The sequence below is a fragment of the Notamacropus eugenii genome, chromosome 1 (assembly GCF_028372415.1).
Source record: "Notamacropus eugenii isolate mMacEug1 chromosome 1, mMacEug1.pri_v2, whole genome shotgun sequence".
Lineage (NCBI taxonomy): Eukaryota > Metazoa > Chordata > Mammalia > Diprotodontia > Macropodidae > Notamacropus > Notamacropus eugenii.
In genome coordinates this window covers 131,390,351-131,412,361 of record NC_092872.1, presented here as the reverse complement: position 1 = coordinate 131,412,361, position 22,011 = coordinate 131,390,351, and the positions used below count along the sequence as shown (strand labels likewise).

General features: G+C 41.2%; 1 protein-coding gene across 1 annotated transcript in view; it reads left to right on the top strand.

Annotated features, from left to right (window-relative positions):
• The window catches only part of ITGA11 (integrin subunit alpha 11), a 200,846-nt gene that overhangs the window by 121,788 nt on the left and 57,047 nt on the right, over positions 1–22,011 (top strand). The window contains exons 7-10 of the mRNA XM_072615088.1: positions 1,807–1,955; positions 10,343–10,487; positions 12,292–12,457; positions 15,854–15,924. Of these exons, the coding sequence (XP_072471189.1) occupies positions 1,807–1,955; positions 10,343–10,487; positions 12,292–12,457; positions 15,854–15,924 (531 nt within the window). The remainder of the gene's footprint in view (positions 1–1,806; positions 1,956–10,342; positions 10,488–12,291; positions 12,458–15,853; positions 15,925–22,011) is intronic.

Here is a 22,011-nt window from a genome sequence, read left to right as displayed (position 1 = left end):
CTGTACTGGTAGGATAGTCCCATAGTCATAGAAAGAGATCACTAAAAAAGAAATGGATCAAGGAAGAAGTTAGGAAGTCCTAATCACAGGATATTTGAAAAGTCAGAGTCATCACCCTCCCTTAGCTCCACAGCCCCCCCAAAGCCTCTGATGAGAACACCAGAAAACAGAGATTAGGGCCATGCCTCCAAACAGTCCTAGTTACCTTTAGCTACTCTACATGGCTCTATTAGACTACTAGGTGGAGCCATAGTGCACAGAGCACCAGGCCTAGGGTCAGGGAAACTCATCTTCCTGAGTTCAAATCCAGCCTCAGACACTTACTAGCTGTGTGACCCTAGACAAGTCACTCAACTCAGTTTCCTCATCTGTAAAACGAGCCGGAGAAGGAAACAGCCAACCAATCTAGTATTTTTGCCAAGAAAACCCCAAATGGAGTCATGAAGAGTCAGACATAGCTGAATAACAACATGGTTCTATGACCCAGGAATCTATCTAAACTTGTTTTTTTTTTTTCAATTAACAAGCATTTTCTCTCTCTCCTAACTCCCACTTGAAAAAAAGAAAACCCATATAACAAACATAAATAGTTAAGTGAAACAAATTCCCACATTGTTGCATGTACTCTTTAATCTATTGCCTCTCTGTCTGGAGGTGAATAGCACCCTTCATCATCAGTCAGAATTGGAATTCTTAAATCTTTTGAAGTCTAAGCCTTTTTTTAAAGCAGGTTGGTTTACATCTGACCTAAGCCCCTCTTGGTATAGTCTAAACTCTCTCCCCCTCCCTCCCTCCCTCCCTCTCCTCTCCTCTTCTCTCTCCTCTCTCTGTCTCTGTCTCTCTGTCTCTGTCTCTCTGTCTCTGTCTCTGTCTCTGTCTCTGTCTCTCTCTCTCTCTCTCTCTCTGTCTCTCTCTCTCTCTCTCTCTCTTTCTCTCTCTCTTCAGAGGATACTTTCTGATAACCTTTCAATAACCCAACAAGAAGACTTTCTAGATTCTCCTGATTTATAAGTGCTTCCCCCACCCTTTTCTGTCGTTATTCTTATTTTTTACAACAAAAAAAATTGTTTTTATTCACTGATCTGTGTATGATACTACTTTCACCCCAGGAAAAGACAAAGTCTTTCAAGCCAGCAACCATTTGGTTTATGTTGCCACACCCTCACCTACCTCAACCCTGAGCCTAGCACACTGCAGGGCATACAATAAGTGTCTGATAAATGTCTGTTGAAATGGACTAAAGCAGTTGATGTTTCCAGCCTGTACGAACTCTTGAGGTTACAGGATCATAGATCTAAAACTTGAAGAGAGCTCTGAGCTCTAAGACCATCTAATCCAACCCTCCCATTTCACAGATAAAGAAATTGTAGGGTCACTCAACCAGTAAGAGTTAAAGGTAGGATTTGAACTCAGGCCCTTTGACTATAAGTAAGGCTCTTTCCTCATCCTGTAATTAGTCTCACTACATAAAATAAGATTTCATTTTTATTTGTCCTAAACTTTTTCGAGTTTAAAGGGACTCCTTGAATTCTAGCATTCTGAAATTTGGTAAACAAGTTCATGCTTATCCAATCCATCCCCATCCTCAGGCTGTAGACTTTACTGTTCAGTTCCCATCCTTGTCCCCTTGGTCACTAGAGGGCTCTGCTTCAGTGCTACTGGATTCTCAGGGGGCTGGGGGAGGGGGCAGGCGGCCACAACTATTCATTACACCCAAGGGGGCACAGAGTCCAGGAACACTTCAGCCCCACCAGTCAGTCCAAGTGACAGTGGGTCACTCGCTTCTCTCCCCTCTCTGACTTCCAGGTGGGCGTGGTTCAGTACGGAGAAGATGTGGTGCATGAGTTTCACCTGAATGACTACAGGTCTGTAAAAGATGTGGTGGAAGCTGCCAGCCACATCGAGCAGAGAGGAGGTACAGAAACCCGGACGGCGTTTGGGATAGAATTTGCTCGGTAAAAGTTCTGATGTGGAATTCGAGAATGTCCTGTTTTCCTGAGGCCAGAGCCTACACACACACACACACACACACACACACACACACATGCATGCACACATGCACAGATGTACTCCAACACATGTGATGTGTGCAAATATGCACCCTCACACACATGCATGTACTCTAATCCATGCACTGTATATATGCATTCTTACATACATGCACGTGTGCACTCGCATGCATATGTGCATGCATGTTCATATATGTGCTCTCACATGCACGCATGTACATGCACTCACACATGCACACGCATATGCACACATACCTAGTGCAGAAAATAAAAGGGATGTAGTTCATCTAACTTGTGTTTCAGAGTCCTACTACAGACTGCATCCAAGCAGAAGGTTGGGTGGGGGGAGGGGGCAGGGATGCAGGTTCTGAGACTGATTGAGCTCCTAGAGACCAACTAGGCCCTAGGGAATTGCTCCCACTTCACCAGGAGATATTTCCAGGACTGGGTTATTCTGCCAGGATCCCAGGAAGCACTGCACCTCTGTACCGTGATAATCCTTTAGGTAGACACATCTCTGTATTAACGCTTGCTCTAGACCTTTTTTTTTACGTTATCCTTTAAACTTCAGAATAATCCAGTTCAAAGAATCTGGGGCAAAGGCCATTCAATCCAGTGTGTTCCTTTTAAAGATGAGGACCTTGGACAGAGAAGAAAGTAGCTTACCAAGGACACACAGCAAGCACATACCACAGGCAGGATTTAAACTCTAGTCTTCTTGCTCCAAATCCAGTGCTCTTTCTATTACACCATGTGACCCCTCCCCATTTCATAGCTAGATACTGGTAAAATTTAATTGTACAGTTGGTATTGGAAATCTTAGATCTTTAGACTTCAGGTCTTTCATCATACCATGCCCATCTCAGCTGAGCCCTCCTCATCCCAGCTAAAAATCTAAATTTTCAGGAGATACCTATGTACTAGGGACAGGTAGAGGACACAGTGGAGAGAATGCAAGGAGTCAAGAAGTCCTGAGTTCAAATCCAATCTCAGACACTTCCTAGCTATGTGACCCTATTGGCCTCAGTTTCCTCATCTGTAAAATGAACTGGAAGAGGAAATGGCAAACCACTCCAGTATCTCTGCCAAGAAAACCCCAAACAAAGAAAACAAAGAGTTGGACATGACAAATGACTAAACAATCTATTTACTGATAAACTCAGTAACTCTCTGACTGTTAATTGGGGCTTGCTCTGCAGGAGGAAAGCATTGAATTCAATTCAATGAACATTTATTAAGTGAAGAACACCATACCTGCCTCTGAGGAAGGCAGGAAATAGAAGATATAGCCCTTGGCCACATGGGGTATATAGTCTTCTAGGGGGATATGACATATGCACAAACAATTGTAAATATGAATTACATCATAAGTACATAGCAAAGTAAAATGAAAGAACCAGCCTCAGGTGTCAGAAAGACCTGGTTTCAAGTCCTACCTCTGATACCTGTTGGCTCTATGACTCTTAATCTCTCAGTAACCCCAAGCAACTCTAAGACCAGGAGCTGGTGGCACAGCTGATGATCAGCATAGCAGAGGAAGCTTCCTTAAAATCCTCTATGAGAGAAACCCCTGAATTGGCAGCTAGGCTGACTCCTCCAGTCAAAAGATAATGACAAGTAACCAACTAATCAAGATTCAGAGTTGGAGAAAGAAGCCGAGATAGTTGCCGCCATCCATACCGCACTCTCATCAGGGAGGGCTCTGGTATTGGCCAATAATTTGATTTCTTGGGCAGTGTCCATCTAGGAAGAAGGAATGGATTAAGTGAGAATATAGCCTATACCTCCCTCTTAAATGGATGCTACCCAAGCAAGAAGCCTAGTCATTGATCATTGCTAAAGTCATCTCTAGGAGCCAAATGGAGCCCTATCACATACACCCCATGCTGCTCCCTGCTCCACCACCATTTTAATAAATTCATTCAGTCAAGCAACAAGTATTTATTAAACACTTACTGTGTACGAGCCACTGTAAATACAAAGAAAAAATAAAAATAGTCCCTGGCCTCAAGGAACTCACATTCTAATGGGAGAGTCAACTGTGACCCTATAGGTTAACCAGCTAAAGTGCTTTGCCAACCTTGAATCACTATATTAAATACTAGTGATTATTAATAATTATCCATCATTACCAATGATTGATTATGATTATTATTCATTCCAAGCTTCCCCTGTGGGCAAGAATCTTCAATGCCAGGATTTCATCACAAGGATATACCCACATGGTGGAATAGAAGGAGAACTTGTTCTAAAGTCAGAGGATATAGATTCAACTTTCACCTGTTCCACTTTGTACCTCTTTGATCTTGTAAAAATCACTTTACTTTTCTGGGACTCAGTTTCCTCAGCTGTAAAATGAAGTGGTCGTATTAGATGCCCTCTGAGATTCCTTCTATAATAATACATATCTTATCTCATTTTGTCCTCACAATACCCTTCAAGAAAGGTGCTACCATTATCCCTAATTAATATATTATAGATGTTACTATATTATAATGTTATATACTATGTATAATTATTATATGTTATACTATAATACTATACAATACATAACAGGTTCCATAATAATACTATATTATATTATATATAGTGTTTAATACACTATATTATAGATACAGATGCTACCATAATATAGTAGCCACTATTATATTATAGATGAGAAAATGGAGGCAAATAGAGGTTATGTGATTTGCCCAGGGTCACATAGCTAAAAAGCATTTGAGGTAGGATTTGAACTCAGGTCTTCCTGACTTTGGGTTCAATTCTCTGCTCTCTGAACCACCTAGGTAGTTGGCTTGTGTCTTCAGCCTATGAACTCTATGATTCCTAACTTTTGTCCCTGATGCATATGGCCTTAGCAAAGAACCTGTCTCTCATTCAGGTTACAAAATCCCACTTCTCTGTACTTAGACCCCCACCCCCATGCTAAAATAATAATAATAATAATATAATATATAATATTACATATATGTAACATATGATACTCTATTTATATACATAATCTCATCTGAGCCATATGACAATCCTGGGAGATAAGTGGTAGGTGTAGGATATTATTATCCCCATTTTACAGGTAAGGAAACTGAGGGTCACAAAGGCTAATGACTTGCTACTACATGTCAGGGATAGAATATGAATTCAAGACATCCTTACAAGTCTGGCACTCTGATCAATGAATGTGATGAAATATCTGCTTAAGAGTAGTTCCCTGACCTGGAAGTCCCAAGTAAGACCATTTGATAAAGTATCTCCCAGAGGACTTCTAACCTGGGAACTCAGGAGGGCTCCCTTTAGCCTTCCTTCCTCTTGTTCATCAGCTTTGTTCAGGCCCTGGACTACCAAGGCCATTGACTTACTATACTGATGAGCATGTTTAGCTATAAGTGGTTAGACTGAGTTTCTCCTCAGCAAACATCTTACTTGTGTGAAGACCAGACTACTGACTCACCATGAGGAGACTTTGTTCTGGGAGTTGTTTTGCTAACAGCAGGGATGTCTAGCGTTGAGTCATCCCAGTCCTTTCGCCTGGTTGCCTACCATCCTCTGCCCTGGTGATCTGAAGCATTCATGTATGAGCCAGTCACAGGGTTAGTGAGGGGGGCTGGGGTCCTGGGACTGATTTGTTCTCTGTTCAAAGCTAATTAGCTCATACCTAAATCAAACCTACTACCTTGGCCTCATTACCACCAGACTCCAGTCCCAACAAAGCCTAGACAGATGTTTAACACATGACTCACCAGATGTTTTGGACCATTAAAGTGGCTCACAGGGATTGCCATAGTGTATAATCTGTACTTCATTCGAAGTTTGACTATAACCTACACATTTTCAGCCCCAAATTATATTACATGCCATACTTATAAAGCTAGAAAAACCCTCTCCTCCTCCCCACAAGGGTCCAGGAACTAGTCCCAGCATATATTTTGGCAAATAAGATTGCACTAGAATAAGGTAATTTTTTATTATACTATGCTGGTCCAAATAAAGAATGTGCTTTTTTTTTTCTTTCAAAATCTGGGTTATGTAAAACTTGAGTATGGCCTATAATGAGTATTATTTTTCAGGGGATACCCATTTTTTTATTCCCTGCAAAAAGGTCTCTGGTTCAGAGTCAGCCTAAATTCTGACTAAGACAATAGTATTTTCAACTCTGCTTTCTTCATATGTCTAGCTAGGTCCCAGACTGCTAATAGTCCATGCAATGAAAATAATTCAGTTTGATTCAAGAAACTTTGGCTAATTAATGTCTCCTGTGTGCAAAGAACTGTGATATGTACTATAGGACCAAAGCGATGAAAAATGCAAGGTGTTGAATGTCAGAGTCCAGGGACTTTGATTCTTGCGTTTGTATTTCCAGGGTCAATCAGTGTCCTTGGCACATAGTAGGTACTTATTAAAAACTAGCCAATTGAGCAAGATATAGTGTGTTTATACTATACTTTTCAAAGTACTTTGCTACTCATCATTTCCTTTGGTCCTACCAACAATCCTATGAGAAAAGGTAGGTGTTATTATGCCCCTTTGACAGATGACCAAACTGTTCCAGAGATATCCAGCTAGGAGTTAGGAACTGTGACCGTTGGCCTCCACTTTGTTACTCTCTCTGTGACACTGGCCAGTTACCATAAGCACTGGGTGAGAGTTAATTGACTTCATCTATTTCACTTTCCCTCTCAGTTTTCCCTCAGAGTTTTCTATTCTTTCTCCCTACCTTGTCCAAGCATGAGCTTTATTTGAGAAGTACAAATGTGAAAGTGCTTTGCAAAGAGAGAATTTTTATATAACATGGTTTTATTCAACATGTCAATGATCTGAGAAGCAATGTGCTTCAGTAGAGAGGATCAGTGACTTAGATTCTAGGCCCAGTCTGTCACATTACTCATATGACCTATAGCATATCACTGGACCTCTCTGACCTTCAGTTTCCTCATCTATAAAGTGAAAGAATTAGAATAGATGATCTCTAAGGTTCCCTCCCTCCCCCAGCGCTAACCCTCTGTGATTCTATGACTTGCCTAATCTAACTTAGTCAATCAGAGGCAGTGCTTGAACTAGAACCCGAGTCTTCTAATGCCTAACCTTCCAATGCTCTTCCACTAGTCAGCTAAGAATGCAGATAGAAGGTTTGACTTGGAGTCAGGAAGACTTGAGTTCAAATCTGACCTCAGACACTAGCAATGTGGCCCTGGTAAGTCACTTAACCTGTCTGCCTCAATTTCCTAATCCATAAGATGGGAGTATTAATACTACCTACTTCCTGGTGTTTGGGGGTGGGTAATATGGGAATATTTGTAAAGCAGCTTGCAAACCTTAACACACTATATAAATGCCACTGCTACACTCATTTTAGATAAGTGAGGGTGGGAGGGGGAAGGTATTTACACTTCCAAACATAAGTCATTTGGGACTTTTCTACCATTCTGAATTTTCTGGATCCCCATTCCCCATCATTAGTGCAGATAATCAAGAAATGGCTGTGGCCAGTTAACAAATGGTATGTTTCTAAGACTATCCCCAAATGTAAAGTACATCTGCTAATATGGAATAATCATATTCGTCTCACTGAATCCAAAACCAGTGCTCTAGCCATGATAGCCCACTGCTTTCTCGTTGCTGGATACTCTCATTGCTGAGTCCAGAATTGTGGGACTAAGGGTTTCTGGCCCATAAAGTTGGCAACATTTTTGTCCATGTTTCCAAAAGAGAATATTTCTAGCATGTGCTTAGATGCACATTATTTATGACTTCCTTTCATGTCTTGCATTATGTTTTAAAATGTGATGATCATTTAAGAGACAATCTCGTTTGAGAATATAATTTGAAAGTAAAAAAATAAGATTCAAATAGAAGGGATTAGTAATATTCTCATTTCTTTATAGCTCATCTCCTTATACTCAGGGACTCATCTAGCACTACACGAAGTGCACCTTGAAGGCACTTGATGCTGATATAATAATGATAATAATACCTAGAATTTATGGTTTTTACTTTAAGGTTTAGAAAGTGCTTTACAAATATGATCTTACCTGATACTCACAATAACCCTGGAAGGTAAGCACTACTATTATTCTGATTTTACAGAGGGGTACACTGAGGGAGATACTAATGAAGTGTCTTGCCTGGGGTCAAGTAGCTTGTAAATGTTTCAGGCAGGATTTGAACTTGAGTTTTTCTGACTCCAAATCCAGCACCCTATCCACTGAGACACTTCGTCGAGCATCACACAGAATAGGGTGAAGAGACTCTATCTATGCCCTTGAGAAGCTCAGAGTTTCAGGCAGGGCTTGGCAGCCTGTGAAATGTATGCCAAAGATAACATGAACAGTGGTTTCCAGTGGCATGCGGGCCAGTTGCCACAATCATGTCATATCACCTGCTGTTTACATCAATATTCTGAGCACCCTGATTTGTGAGAACTAGGTGTCAGTGTGTGGGTCAGCCCCTTCCTCCTCACTCCATGGTACAATTGAAGGAAACAAGTCAGAACCTTAACATGTCACTTTTTAAGGTTATCTATCCCTGTTCTAAGACAACTGGATAATATGATCAAGTGGAGGCCCTAGTAAAATAACATAGGGGGTCCTCAGAATGGCACCACTGATTTCAAATCCATGTGATACATGCAACTGCCCACTGTGATAAATGTGTAATATTTCTAACTTCAAATGCTTCCCAACACCTGCGCTTGCCTCAACATTGCAGGCCACAAGCTGGTCTTCCAGACGTTTCAAAAATTATTATGGACATAAAAAGTAAGGAGCGGGGTGGAGCACTGCCTGGTGGCCAGAAATGTAGTGATAAACTTCTCAGAATGCAACCAGTCTGGCCCCTAGATGACAATCATATGCTCACCACCCACCCCATGTTCCCCATTCCATTCCAGTTCATCTTCCACACAGCTGCCAAAGTGATTTTCCTCAAGTATATATCTGGGGGTAGCTAGGTGGCACAGTGGAGAGAGTGTGAGGCCTGGAGTCAGGAAGACCTGGGCTCAAATCCAGCCCCAGACACTAGCTGTGTTGCCCTGGACAAGTCACTTCACATCTGTTTGCCTCAGTTTCCTCAGTGGTTAAAATGTAAACAGTAATAACGCCTACCTCACAAAGTCATTGTGAAGATCAAATGAGACATTTGTCAGGCAAGTCCACAGTACCTGGCACATTATGATGGTTCAGTCATGTCCTGCCCTTCATAGCCCTGGGGATAATACTGTCCATGGTGTTTTCTTAGCAAAGGTATTAGAGTAGCTTACCATTTCCTTCTCCAGGTGAACTAGACTTGGCAAATCATAAATGTTTAATCAATGCTTCCCCCTTCTTCCTCCCCTTCACAACTTGACCCTAACTTCATCTTTCAGCCTCACTGTCCTCCCCTTCCTGCATTCTGTGATCAGACGAACTGGCCTCCTCTCTGTTCTTCATACATGGCAGGCCAGCTCTGGTCCCTGTGCCTCAGCCCTGGCTATCCTGCCTGAACTATGTTCCCTCTTCACCTCTGCCTCAGAGAATTCCTATCTTCCTTCAAGACTCAGCTCAAACACTACCTTCTACATGAAGCCTTTCCCCCGGTTGCTCATTTCTGTCACTCTCTAACAGTATGGTGTCTAACTAGTTAGCATTTCTTTTGTATTTAATTTTTATAAATGTATGCACAGTGTTCCTTGTTAATACACAAACTCCTTGAGAATAGAGATTGTTTCATTCTTTGTATTTGTATGGAAGGTTGAATGGATAGAGCTCTGGGCCTGGAGTCATGAAGATCTGAGTTCAAATCCAGTCTTAAACATTTAACAGTGGTGCGATCTTGGGCAAGTCACTTAATCTCTGTCTACTTCAGTTCCACGTCTGGTTAAAAAAAGGGGGGGATAATGATAACCTCTATGTCCCTGGATTGTTATGAGGATCAAATGAGATATTTGTAACACTTCACAAAGCCTTACTGATTGATTTGTCGATCCAGGAAGAACTTACAATACAATATAATGTTATATATAACCTTCTAAACCATGGGTTCTTAACCTCCATAAGCTTTTTAAAAAAATATTTTGATAACTGAATTTCAAAGTAATTGGTTTCCTTGGTAACCCTATGTATTTTATTTTATACATGGGGATGCATAGGCTTCACTAGACTGCCACAGGGGCCAGTGAGGTTAACAACCCTCCTCTAAGCCTAGGGTTGTCTCCTCACCACAGTGAAGCAGCATAGTTGGATTTTATAGGAGGATATAGAATTATTGTGATTATTTACATGGGATCACATTCTCATTCCCCTCCCTGTGTCTCTATACCCCATCACCACTGCCCTCCTCTGACTAGACCTTTCTGTTTCTAGCTCGGAGGCTTTCCAGAAAGGAGGAAGGAAGGGGGCTAAGAAGGTGATGATTGTTATCACAGATGGAGAGTCCCATGACAGCCCAGACCTGGAGAAGGTCATTGAGGACAGTGAGAAGGATAACGTAACTCGATACGCTGTGGCTGTAAGTTTTTCTTCTACCCATTCCCTCTTCACTCCCACTGAAACTCCATTCCCCTTCTTTGGCCAAGGGGGTTTCACTATATGTGCTAATAGGAAAGTGCTATAGGGGCTACCTCCTGATTAACACTTGTATTTTGTTTTCAGTTTTTTTGTTTTGTTTTTGGGAGGGGGAAGGCAAGGCAATTGGGGTTAATTGACTTGCCCAAGGTCACACAGCTATAAGTGTCAAGTGTCTGAGATTAGATTTGAACTCATGTCCCTTGACTCCAGGGCTGGTGCTCTATTCACTGTACCACCTAGCTGCCCCTAACACTTATATTTTAACAAGAGTCTTCTGAAGGCAATGGCCCTAGCTTTGAAGTCCAGTTGACTCCTTTCTTGAGCTACTCACTCTACTTGTGACTTCCCAGGCCATAACTTCCTTCACTGCCACCACTCCCCTATATGTATTGCCTCTGCAATTTGAATGGAAGCACCTTGAGGGCAAGGATTGTTTCAATTTTGCATTTATATCCTTAGCACTGGACATACCACAGACCCTTAATATAGTCTTTCCATTCATTCATTCTAAACCACCAGGGAATATGGTAGGAATTTCATGCAGATTAGAAGCGGCTACTGTGGCAGGCTGGTACTGATGTCCTTTGGGGAAATATATTTTTCATGATTGCGCATATATAATAACCTACGTGAGATTGCTTATCATTTTAGGAAGAGGGGTGGGGAGGGAGGGAGAAAAATTTGGAACTCAAAATCTTTCCAAAAATGAATTTTGAAAACTGTCTTTACATGTAATTGGAAAAAAAAGTACTATTACATAATTTTTAAAAATAAAGATGAAACTGGAAAGATGAATAAAAATAAAGCCCTTTGAGGACACAGCTCCAATCGCATGGAATAAAACACCTTCTAGTGTATCCTAAGTTGAGGACTGTCCTATCCATTCTACTTCTTATCTATTCCTCTAGGGAGTGAGTTGAAAATCTGTCTTTTGTCCTGTATAAGCGCAGGGAATGTTTTGTTTTCATTTCTCCATAGCCCTGGAGTCTTTCCTGTTAATTATCCAAGTAAGATCATTGGACAGGAGTTCAAATAAGTCAAAATATGGTCTACAAGACTTCACTAAGAGCAGAAACCTTAGAGTGGCTGATCTGGAACTCAGAGGAACTGGATTGGAAGTAGACTTTCTATCCCTAGCTCTATGATCTTATGCAAGGCACTTAGCCTGTGTATTAATAATAATGAGGAACACTCACATAGTGCTTACTGTGTAACTTTACAATTATTATCTCATTTGATCCTCACCAAAAACGCTGGGAGATGTGTGCTATTATTATCCCCATTTTACAGATAAGGAAACTGAGGCAATCAGAGGTTAAGTGGCTTGCTCAGGGTCACACAATAACTGTTGGAGGCCAGATTTGAACACACCTCTTCTTGATTCCAGGCCCAATCCTCTGTCTACTGTACCACCTAGCTGTTCTCTGAGCATACTTCATAATTTCTAAATTATAGGGATTGAACTAGATAATTTTTTTCAGTTCTAGATCTATGAAGTCTATTTCGGTTCTAGATCCTTTGATCCTGTCATGTTTCTAAATCCCTAATCCCATGATTCTTTGATTCTGTGGGCCCTTAGTTTCCTGGCTTATCGGTTCCACTTCATTCTAATATAAATAGTAGCTCTAATGGAACCCATAAGATAGGGGGGAAAAAATCAAACCCTCCCAACTTGCCCTAACAGCATGTGAGGATTGGGGCATTGGGAGATCAAACTGTTATGGTTCTTACCTATCCCCTTGTAGGTCCTTGGCTACTATAACCGAAGGGGCATCAACCCAGAAGCCTTTCTGAATGAAATCAAATACATAGCCAGTGACCCTGATGACAAGCATTTTTTCAACGTCACAGACGAGGCAGCCCTGAAGGATATTGTGGATGCCCTGGGGGACAGGATTTTCAGTTTGGAAGGTAAGTGATACCAGGTCCCAGGAAGAGTAAAGAACCATGTACCAGTGGACCTCCATTTAATACACCTAAATAGGGAAACCTGAATTAAAAAGCAGATTGATTTAGAAGGGCTGGAATTTTGTAATACTTATTACAAGGAATTAGCATCCTCACTTTTCTCAAGAGGTGCTCTGCAGGATTTCTTTATATAACCAAAGCTCCTAGCACATTAAAAATAGGATATAATGTCCACAGATCCAATTTAGATGAGAGCTGTTGGGTACACAGGGACTAGACACAGGGCAGAGGAGAGATACAAAGGAATAGTTCTCAAGACAAAGTCCTTGACCTAGAGAAACTTATAAGCTAAGTGATAGATAAGGCAAACATATAGGGATAGGACTCAAGCAATGCTTTACAAAGAAATGTATAAATTGCCAATGAATATAGTCATGAACCTGCTTGCTTAACAAAGACACTGAAAGTTACACATCCAGATGAGTATTGTCACTTCCAGAGGCTATATGTCTATTTTTATAGTAGTAGTTGTTGCTCAGTCACATGACCCCATTTGGAGTTTTCTTGGCAAAGATACTGGAGTGGTTTGCCATTTCCTTCTCCAGCCCACTTTACAAATGAGTAACTGAGGTAAATAGGGTCAAGTGACTTGCCCAGGATCACACAGCTAGTAAGTGTCTGAGACCAGATTTGAACTCAAAGAAATGAGTCTTCCTAACTTCAGACTCAGCACTCTATCCACTGCACCACTTAGGGGGAGAAAGATATGGAAACCATTTATTCTAGCATCTTTGCCAAGAAAACCCTAAATGGAGTCACAAAGAGTAAGGAATAAATGAACAAAAACTATAAACCTTCTTAAAGTTATCTCTGAAGTTTTCAAAATAGTGATAAGCAAAAATGATATTTTAAGATATCTATAACAGCTTCAATGTGATATGAAAACATCTGTGATTTCTATTAATGACAAAGTCACAGGTACTGCAGATACTGCGATGTATTACTCTCATTATGTAATTGAAGGAAATGCCAAATGAAAGGTACAGGTGAGTGAAAATAAAGATCCTTGAGTTTTTTCCCCCATGCAAGTTCACAAACCCTCTGAAATCTGTCAACAGAACTGAAGGGGTTTCTGTACCCAAGATTAAGAACCTCTGGACTAAATGGTCCCGTTCTATCTCTGACATTCTGTGATTCTATTTGTTCAAGGTAATACAGCTTGTGGGTAGCAAGGATGGGCCTAGACCCTACATGTCCTTCAGGCAAAAGGATTAATGAATAATTAAGAATAATGATGTAGACTTGAACAGCACCCTCAGGTACACAGGTGCTTGGGTTCTTTGTCCAGCCAAGTGAAACCAAGCCTATGTGGCCTAGTAATAGGGCTATATCAGAAAGGAAGCAGATGTGGCCCTAGCCTGGAGGGTGTGACCTAACTAAATAATTGTCATATGTGGAAACTGATTTTATATAGTTAGGGATATGGAAAAAGAATGATAATCCCTGGATTTTTATTACATTTTATTCATTGAGAAGAATTTTTTACAGTCCTTATCTCAGCAGATTTTCCCAACTACCAGTTCCCTCAGGCAAATAAGACATATACTACTATCTCCATTTTATAAAAAACCAAATTGAGGAAGAAGAGACATGGCCACTTGTTAAAGGTTGCCAATGAGATAATTAGAGGAAACGCCCCTCAGGAGACACCGATGAAATACCTGAGAGTCACTACGAAAGGAAGACGGGATAACTACCTGTCGCAGACGTTGTAAAGCCTTGGGAAAAGCTGGGCAGGGCAGGGAGCAGGCTGATGAATTGAAGGAGAGGTGAGAACAATCAGAGAAGACTTCTTGGAAGAGGCTGCCTTGAGCTGCCGGGACAAACTAAGTGGAAAAAAATAAAATCTGTTCTTTATAATTCAATTCCATCCCTATTATGGAGCATCTCCTCTGTGACTAGCACTGTCAGGTGCTTTGGGGGAGACAAGACATTGGTCAGTCAGTCAATAAGCATTAATTGAACGCCTACTACATGTCAGGCACTGTACCAAATACTGGGAATATAAAAAAAAGCAAAAGACAGCCCCTGTCCTCAAGAAACTCACAATCTAAAGGCACTTAGGACAGCAGTGGGAGATAAAGTTGAAGAAGTAGAACGAGAACAGGCATAAGATTCAATCTAGATTTCATTCATGTCCAAACTGTTACCAAATTTTATCATTTTTAATTTTAACAACACCTCTCATGTATGACCCTCTTTCTCCACTCACACAGTCTCCACCCTTGTATGTCATCACCTCTCACCTCGACTGTTATTGCCTCTCTTTGTAGCCTAGTGCCTGGCATGCAGTAGGTGCTTAATAAATGGTTATTGACTGACTTCTAATTTGTACTCCCGATTCAGTTCTCTTCCTGCTGCAATCCATGTTTCATTCAGATGCTAAAGAGATTTTCCTAACCTGCAGGCTCCATTATGTCACCCCTAATTCAGTTAATACCATTGGCTCCCTATTACTTTCAGGATCAAATATAAAATCCTACATATGGCATTTAAAAGTCTAACAACCTGATCCCTTCCAGCCTTTCACATCTTACATTGAATTCCCTTCCACATACTCTACTATGCAGCTAAACTGGCCTACAATGGTGTTCCTCATCACCCAACTCCATGCATTTGAGTTGGCTATCTCCCATGTTTGGAATGCTGTCCTCCCCCCACCTCCTAGTCTTAGCTTTCCCATCTTCCTTCAAGATTGAACTCAGACCTTGACTTCTGCAAGAGGCCTTTCCCTTTTCCTGGTTCTGTCCCCTGGAGTCTCTTCCCTCTGAGAGTACCTTCCATTTATGCTGTACATCTCGTGTATGTACATAGTTATCTCCATGTTGTCTACCCGTTAGAATGCGAGTTCCTTGAAAATGGAGACCATGTTTTTTACCTTTCTTTGTATCCAAAGTACTTAGCATAGTGCCTGACACATAGTGAACTCTTTATATTTGACTGCTGATTGACAGACTGACTCAGTCCTGCAGGCCATGGAAGGCTCCTGGACTGGGAAATGGTCTAATAGATGTAAACAATGGAAAAAGTCTGAGGTCTCAGTGTGCCTGTAAAAGGGATAGTACAAAGAGGCTAAGGCTCTGTGAAGTAAGCTTTCTCATGTTTCTCCTCCTAGGGATTTTCATTCATTAAGGTTTCCAGCTGACATACCTGTACTCTCAACCCATCCCCTGCTCTTATCTGGATTTTCTCCTTGTGTTGGTGCTCTTGGGACTGGGATCTGGTCACCTTTAGGCAAAGCCCCAAGCCTTAGAAACATCTCCTGTGGAAGTTGTAAAGCAGTAGATTGGATCTACTCACTCTCATCCCAGGCCTAACCTTCTGCTCCTTCTGCTTTAGGCACCAACAAGAACGAAACATCCTTTGGACTAGAAATGTCACAGACGGGATTTTCCTCACATGTAGTGGAGGTAAGGGCTTGAAATATCCCTCTAAGTGTCTGTTTTTCTCTGTTTTTAGTCCTCTGGGTCTCTCCTCCCCCACCCCCAACAGGGAACTAGTGATGCTCAGGGAGTCACTGGGACAAGTTACAAGTGATACCTGATGCAAAGGGAGAAAACAACCCCACTGGATGCAGAGTCAATACACCTGGGTTCACATTCCAGGTATGCTCAAATTCCCAACCCATGTGATCTTGACTAAAAATCCCTTCCCTGATCCTTGGTTTCCTCATTTTAAAATCAATGGACTTATACCAAACAACTTGGGATTTCCTTTCCACCTCTAAATCTAAGTTTCTACACAGGTACCCACTCTGTGTATATGTCTGTATGCCCTATGTGTGGGTCCTCTGGGTCCACAGTTGTTCTACATACACCTATGGAGGCACCCTGTGTGTGAATTCTTATGTGGGGTCTGTGTGCTAATTCCTATGTGGGGTCTGTGTGCGAATTCCTACGTGGGTCTGTGTGCACATGCTTTGGGCATAGGCATGGTACAAGATGTTTGTGCACACACTCCCCTTGGTTACACTTTTAATGTGCCATTGTTATGGTATGTTTTCATAGTCTGTCTTTGTTCTTGAGGGCATAGTCCATCACTTTTCAGAGGAATTTTAATAGCTTACGTTAAAATGGCGCTCTCTTCATTTAAAGAATATTTTCACATTCATTCTCTCATGCAATAACTTTGTGGGGTATTTTGGTGGTGGTGGTGGTATAGATTTATTATTTTAATAGGGTAGAAAATGTCCTCTACCAATGCATATCAGCAACTTTTCTGCAACTTTTAGTCTTAAGGAGTTGTCTGACCAGCATTGAGGAGTTAAGCGACTTGCCCTGGATTACACAACACAGCCAGTGTAGGTCAGAGACAAGACTTGAAACCCAAAACTTCCTGACTCTGAGGTCAGTTTTCTATCTAGTATGCTATACTACCTTTCATCATGATGATCTAATCCAACAAATATTTATTGTGTCTGTTTAATAGCCAGGCACTGTACTAAGTGCTAGGGATAAAATTAAGAAAAAGATAGTTCTTGCCCTCAAGGTGCTTATAATCTGATGGAGGTGAGGGAAGACAATATGCAAAAGGAGGCAGGAAAGTGGGAAGGGAAATGGGACATCAAGGGGTACCCAGCAGTGAAGCTTCTTGTTCCATGAAGTTGAAGCCAGGCAGAGCAGCAAATGCAAAGTGGAATGAGCTGAGGGTCCAGCTTCTGCCTCCTATAAAGGAAGGCTTTGGGAGGAGTTTTGTACTCCACCCTCCAGCCACTCAACAGAGGGGACAGGAGGCTAAAGGAAGTGGTATCAGTCAAGGTTTGAGTTCATGGTGAGATTAGAAGTGATGATCTTAACCTGGGAGGGGAATCTCTGCCTGTGAAGTTGAGAGCAAACACAGCAGAGGGAGAAAGAGGAGGCTGACTAGCATTTATACAATGCCTGCTATGTGCTAGGCATTGTGCTAAGAACATTTTATAACGATCATCTCATTGGATCTTCACAAAGTATCTCGGTCATGAGTGGTTCCCCCAAACTTAGGTTTGAGAAATTGAAGTGACTTCCCAAAGATCCCATGATACATTAGAGACAGAACCAAGCATAGAACCTGTCTTTTGACTCACCAGTGCCTGAAATTGTGGAAGTTGGACTTTGGCTATTATTTCAAGTGAGTCAGAGGAGGAATTCTTAAACGGATAAGAGGGGAAGTCTGCAAGGCACAGAACTCAGTGGGCAGATGACCAGAGATAAAGCGCATTCCCAGCTTGTCTCCCATACCCAAAATGCTTCAGTGATTTTGTCCACTGAATTAAGAAAAATGTAAATTAAGCTGACCTCTAAAAACAAAGATATATTAGATATACATTGAACTTTTTTCCCCACTTAATAGTATTTTATTTTTACCAATTACATGCAAAGATAGTTTTCAACATTCACTTTTACAAGATTTTGAGCTCCAAATTCTTTCTCCTTCTTCCCTCCCTCCCCTCCCCAAGACAGCATGCAGTCTGATATAGGCTATACATTGCATGGAACTTTTTTCGAAATACTTTCATATCTCATTTAATGTAACGTGAAAATATTTATTAAGCACTTACTATGTGCCAAGCACTATGCTAAGAGCTGGGAATAAAAATAGAAAAGTGAAATAATCCGTGCCCTCAAGAAGTCTTCCAACTCACACAGCCTTTTGGAATAGGACCGAGTATATCCCCATTTTGCAGATAAGACTAAGAGAAGTCAGGTGACTTGCTCAGCATCCTAAAGGTCCTGGCAGAGCCAGGATTGGGATTTGGGTGTCTTGGCTCTGAGGCCAGTGCTCTTGAGGAGACTCAACAAGTATAGTGTATAAGTACAGCTCCTTCTACCCAGCCCCTTTTTTTTCTTAAATCCTCCCAAGCCAAGGTCAAGTTTAATGGCCATCGCTATGGAGGGTTCGATGTAAAGCTTTGCTCCTGTGTAGCCCTGACTCTCTTCCTCCTCATAGCCTAACCCCCAAACCACCATATCAAAGGTCCTTCTGGATAAAGTGTGTTCTTGGTGTTCTCCTTTCACCTTCTCTTTCAATCATCTGCTTACCTGGTTTTTGGTTCTTATATCAGGCTTGCTATTGAAACCACTGCTGTCTTCCCTCAGAGGTTGTGGGCAATTTCCACAATTCAAAGTTATTATAAGGACCTGAAGGAACAGATGTGCATTTTCATTAGGGGCCTTTCAATTATTTTAAGCGGGGAGAGGCTTCCAAAGCCCCTAGAATGATGCTCTAAAGATGTCCAATTTCTTGCATTGTGATAGGTCTTCAAGAAGATATTTTTAGCACCCCTCAAGTTGGACCACATAGGCAGCCAGCTATTTTTTCTGCTCTTTCAATGTCTTCCCTAACACTAGAATGTTCAGCTTCTCAAATATCCACTTGGCCTAGTAACCAAAGGAAAAAAACTAGACAGACCAGTGGGAAATCTAGGCTTTTGGCTCTGGCCAGAGGGAAAATATGAGCCTGAACATATCTATCCTTTGGCTAGCCAACAGCTCCCATCTTCGTTGGAAATGATTGAGAGATGCACTCTTGAAATGAATTCCTGGAAATGAATTAAAGAATTCAGAAACTGCTTCTATTTGGAAGCTGACTAGAGCCTCAAACAGCTCTTAAATAGTGCTAAGGATGACCAAAAAAAGACTTATTTCCCTATGGAAAATAGGGCACAAAGGACGACAAAGAGATGGTTACAATTATAATACAAACAGGACATACTTTATATTTGTTACAAAGCACTTTCATAAAAATTGTTTCTTTTAATCAATCAATAAACATTTATCAAACACCACTATACAACAATATGCTTAAAACACAGAGGATAGAAAAGGAAGCAAAATACAGCTCCTGTCCTCAAGAAGCTTACAATCTTTAGAGAGAAGGTAGAACTACTCATCTATTTTTATTCCATCTTGTCCAACCAGAATAGTCTTCAAACTGTAAATAAAATAGGGAATGACACAAAGAAGAAATTGTAACCCAAGACAGAAGAGAATAGTAAGTTGTCCTCAAGAGCTTTGAATGACTTTTAGTTTCCATTTCCTGGGGAATTAATCTCAGATTTCTGAAGGAATTTACACGTCAGAGAATTTACAATCTCCAAGGCCTTGCTGGTAATCTTTTTATGAGCTCCAGTCTACTGTTGTGCATCTTTGAGAAGCTACTCAGAACAGGAGGGGGGAAAGTCCCAATTTTCAAAAAGAAGAAAAGATTGATCCTTTAAATGACACTCAATGTTCACATCAATCTATAATATAATTCTGGAACAGAATATTAAACAAATAGTTTGTAAGCATTTGGAAAAATAACATGGTGATCACCAGAAGCCAGCACATACACCAAATTATTTGGGTTCCCTTGTACTGTAGTAAGCTGCTTCCCACTAGAACTATTCAAGTAAAATCAAGATGTTCATCCATCAAGGATACTGTATATCAACTGACATAATCAATCAATCAACCAGTATATATTAAGAGCTAGAGATTGTGCTAGGGGCTAGAAATTCAAAAACAATAAGAAACTGTTATTAACCTCAAGATGCTTATAATCAGGTCAAGAGGAATAACATGTACATACAGAAAAATATTCAAAATAGATGTACGATAGTCTTGGAAAGGCACTTGCAGGTGGGGAGAGAGGGGAGTGGAATAAAGAAAAATACTCCGAATGGGCACTTGAGCAAAGATAAAGGGAGAATGCAATCCTGTCATGAAAGGCATGAAGATAGGAGATGGAGTGTCACGACAGCCAACACGTACAGCTTGGAAAGCACTTTATATATACTATCTCATTTGATCCTCACAACAACCCTGGGAGGTAAGCGCTACTACTATCCCCACTTAACAGATAAGGAAACTGAGGCAGACAGAAGTTAAGTGACTTGCCCTGCTGGTAAGTGTCTGCGGCTGGATTTGAACTCAGGCCTGCTAGACTTCAGGTCCAGTGTTGTAACTACTTCACCACCTAGCTAGGGGTAGGATGAGAATGAAGCGGGTAGAGTTAAGGTAGGAAAAGAAATAGGAAAGAGGGAAATAGAGTAAAGTCTCCTCTACAGGCAAGTTGTCGCTCCTCTGGTGAGAGGGTTTGCCCAGTCCTTTTTGGGGCTGCTCATCCACCTTTGGAGTGCACCTTTTCACCCAACGCTCATCTGTGCCCCAAGAAGCTGTAGCAGATGGAACAGTCACACCCTGGTAAACTTTCGGCAGATAGGCTAACCCAGATTGAAGGTAACAGACAGGCCTCAAACTTACTGATGAGTTAAGAGGATTTCCTAAGTATGTGAAAACTTCCCCCAGCAAGATGGGCAGCTGAGAACAATTTGTTCCAAGGGCCATGATGGCTGATGCGGGTACTGTGGAGTGCTTAGAGTTTGGTCAGACATCAAAGATGCCAAGGACATACACTGTATCCCAGGCCATCACCAGTCACCTTCACTTTTATCTTGGCACTGGACATACCTGACTCTGGAAGAAAGAGTGAAGCTGATGACTGCACAACTCTGCCTCACTTAAATCTAATTCAGGCCAAGTCAAGACATTGCCCCATGATATCATTGGCTTTTAGTCTATTTTATTTTTTCTACTAACAAAGGTTTATTTTTTGTTCTCCCTTCCGGTTTGAGGTGGATCCCCTCAAACTGAGAAAACAAAAACAAAATCTTTGTAACAGATATACAGTCACACAAAACAAATTTCCTTACTGACCATGCCCATAAACGCATGTCACACAAAAATATAATATTTGAAAAGTACTAGGGCCTGTCAGGGACCCTGCCCCAGATATTAGTCCCTGCTGCTTCCCATTCCACTGTGATGGAACAGAAGTTTTTTTGGTCTCCAGGAATTCTTTAGAAAAATTCAAGTATTCCTAGGGGAGAGGGGAGAGTTGTATGATTGAAAGGCCTCAACCCATTAGTTCTCAGCAGGTATGAAGGTATGAAAGATATAAAAGGTATGAAATCAGAATGGAGACCGCAAGGAGAGGAGGGGTGCTGTGTTAATATGGGAATTGGAGGGCTCCAAAGTTTCATCTATTTCCCATTTACGTGGAAGACAATAATGTATCCTGTATGGGCTAAAACTGACCTAATCATCAGCTTGTTTAGAAAAATGGTCCTTTTCCCAACCAATTAATCATTAGCATCTGGGACAAAATCTATCCTCATAAAACAAACTTCCTTCTCCTGATGAGTTTGTGTGATAATAGAGATTTATGGACACTACATCATGGGTGGATAAACATAGCTGAGTCTAAGTTAAGTTCATGATTAAAAGGAAATTATTTAACAGCTTCATGGCTAATGGCCAAATTGCAACACATACACCACCACCACCACCCCTTAACCTTTCCCATTGGAATTGGTAACCAATAGAGTATTACAAATGAAAAGAACCTGAAAAACGATCTCATTCAAACTAACCCCTCTGGTTTGTCATTTAAAAGTCTTCACATCATGGACCCAAACTACATTTCTAGTCTTACTAGTGCAATTATACACTATGATCCAGCCAATCAGTCATTTTTCA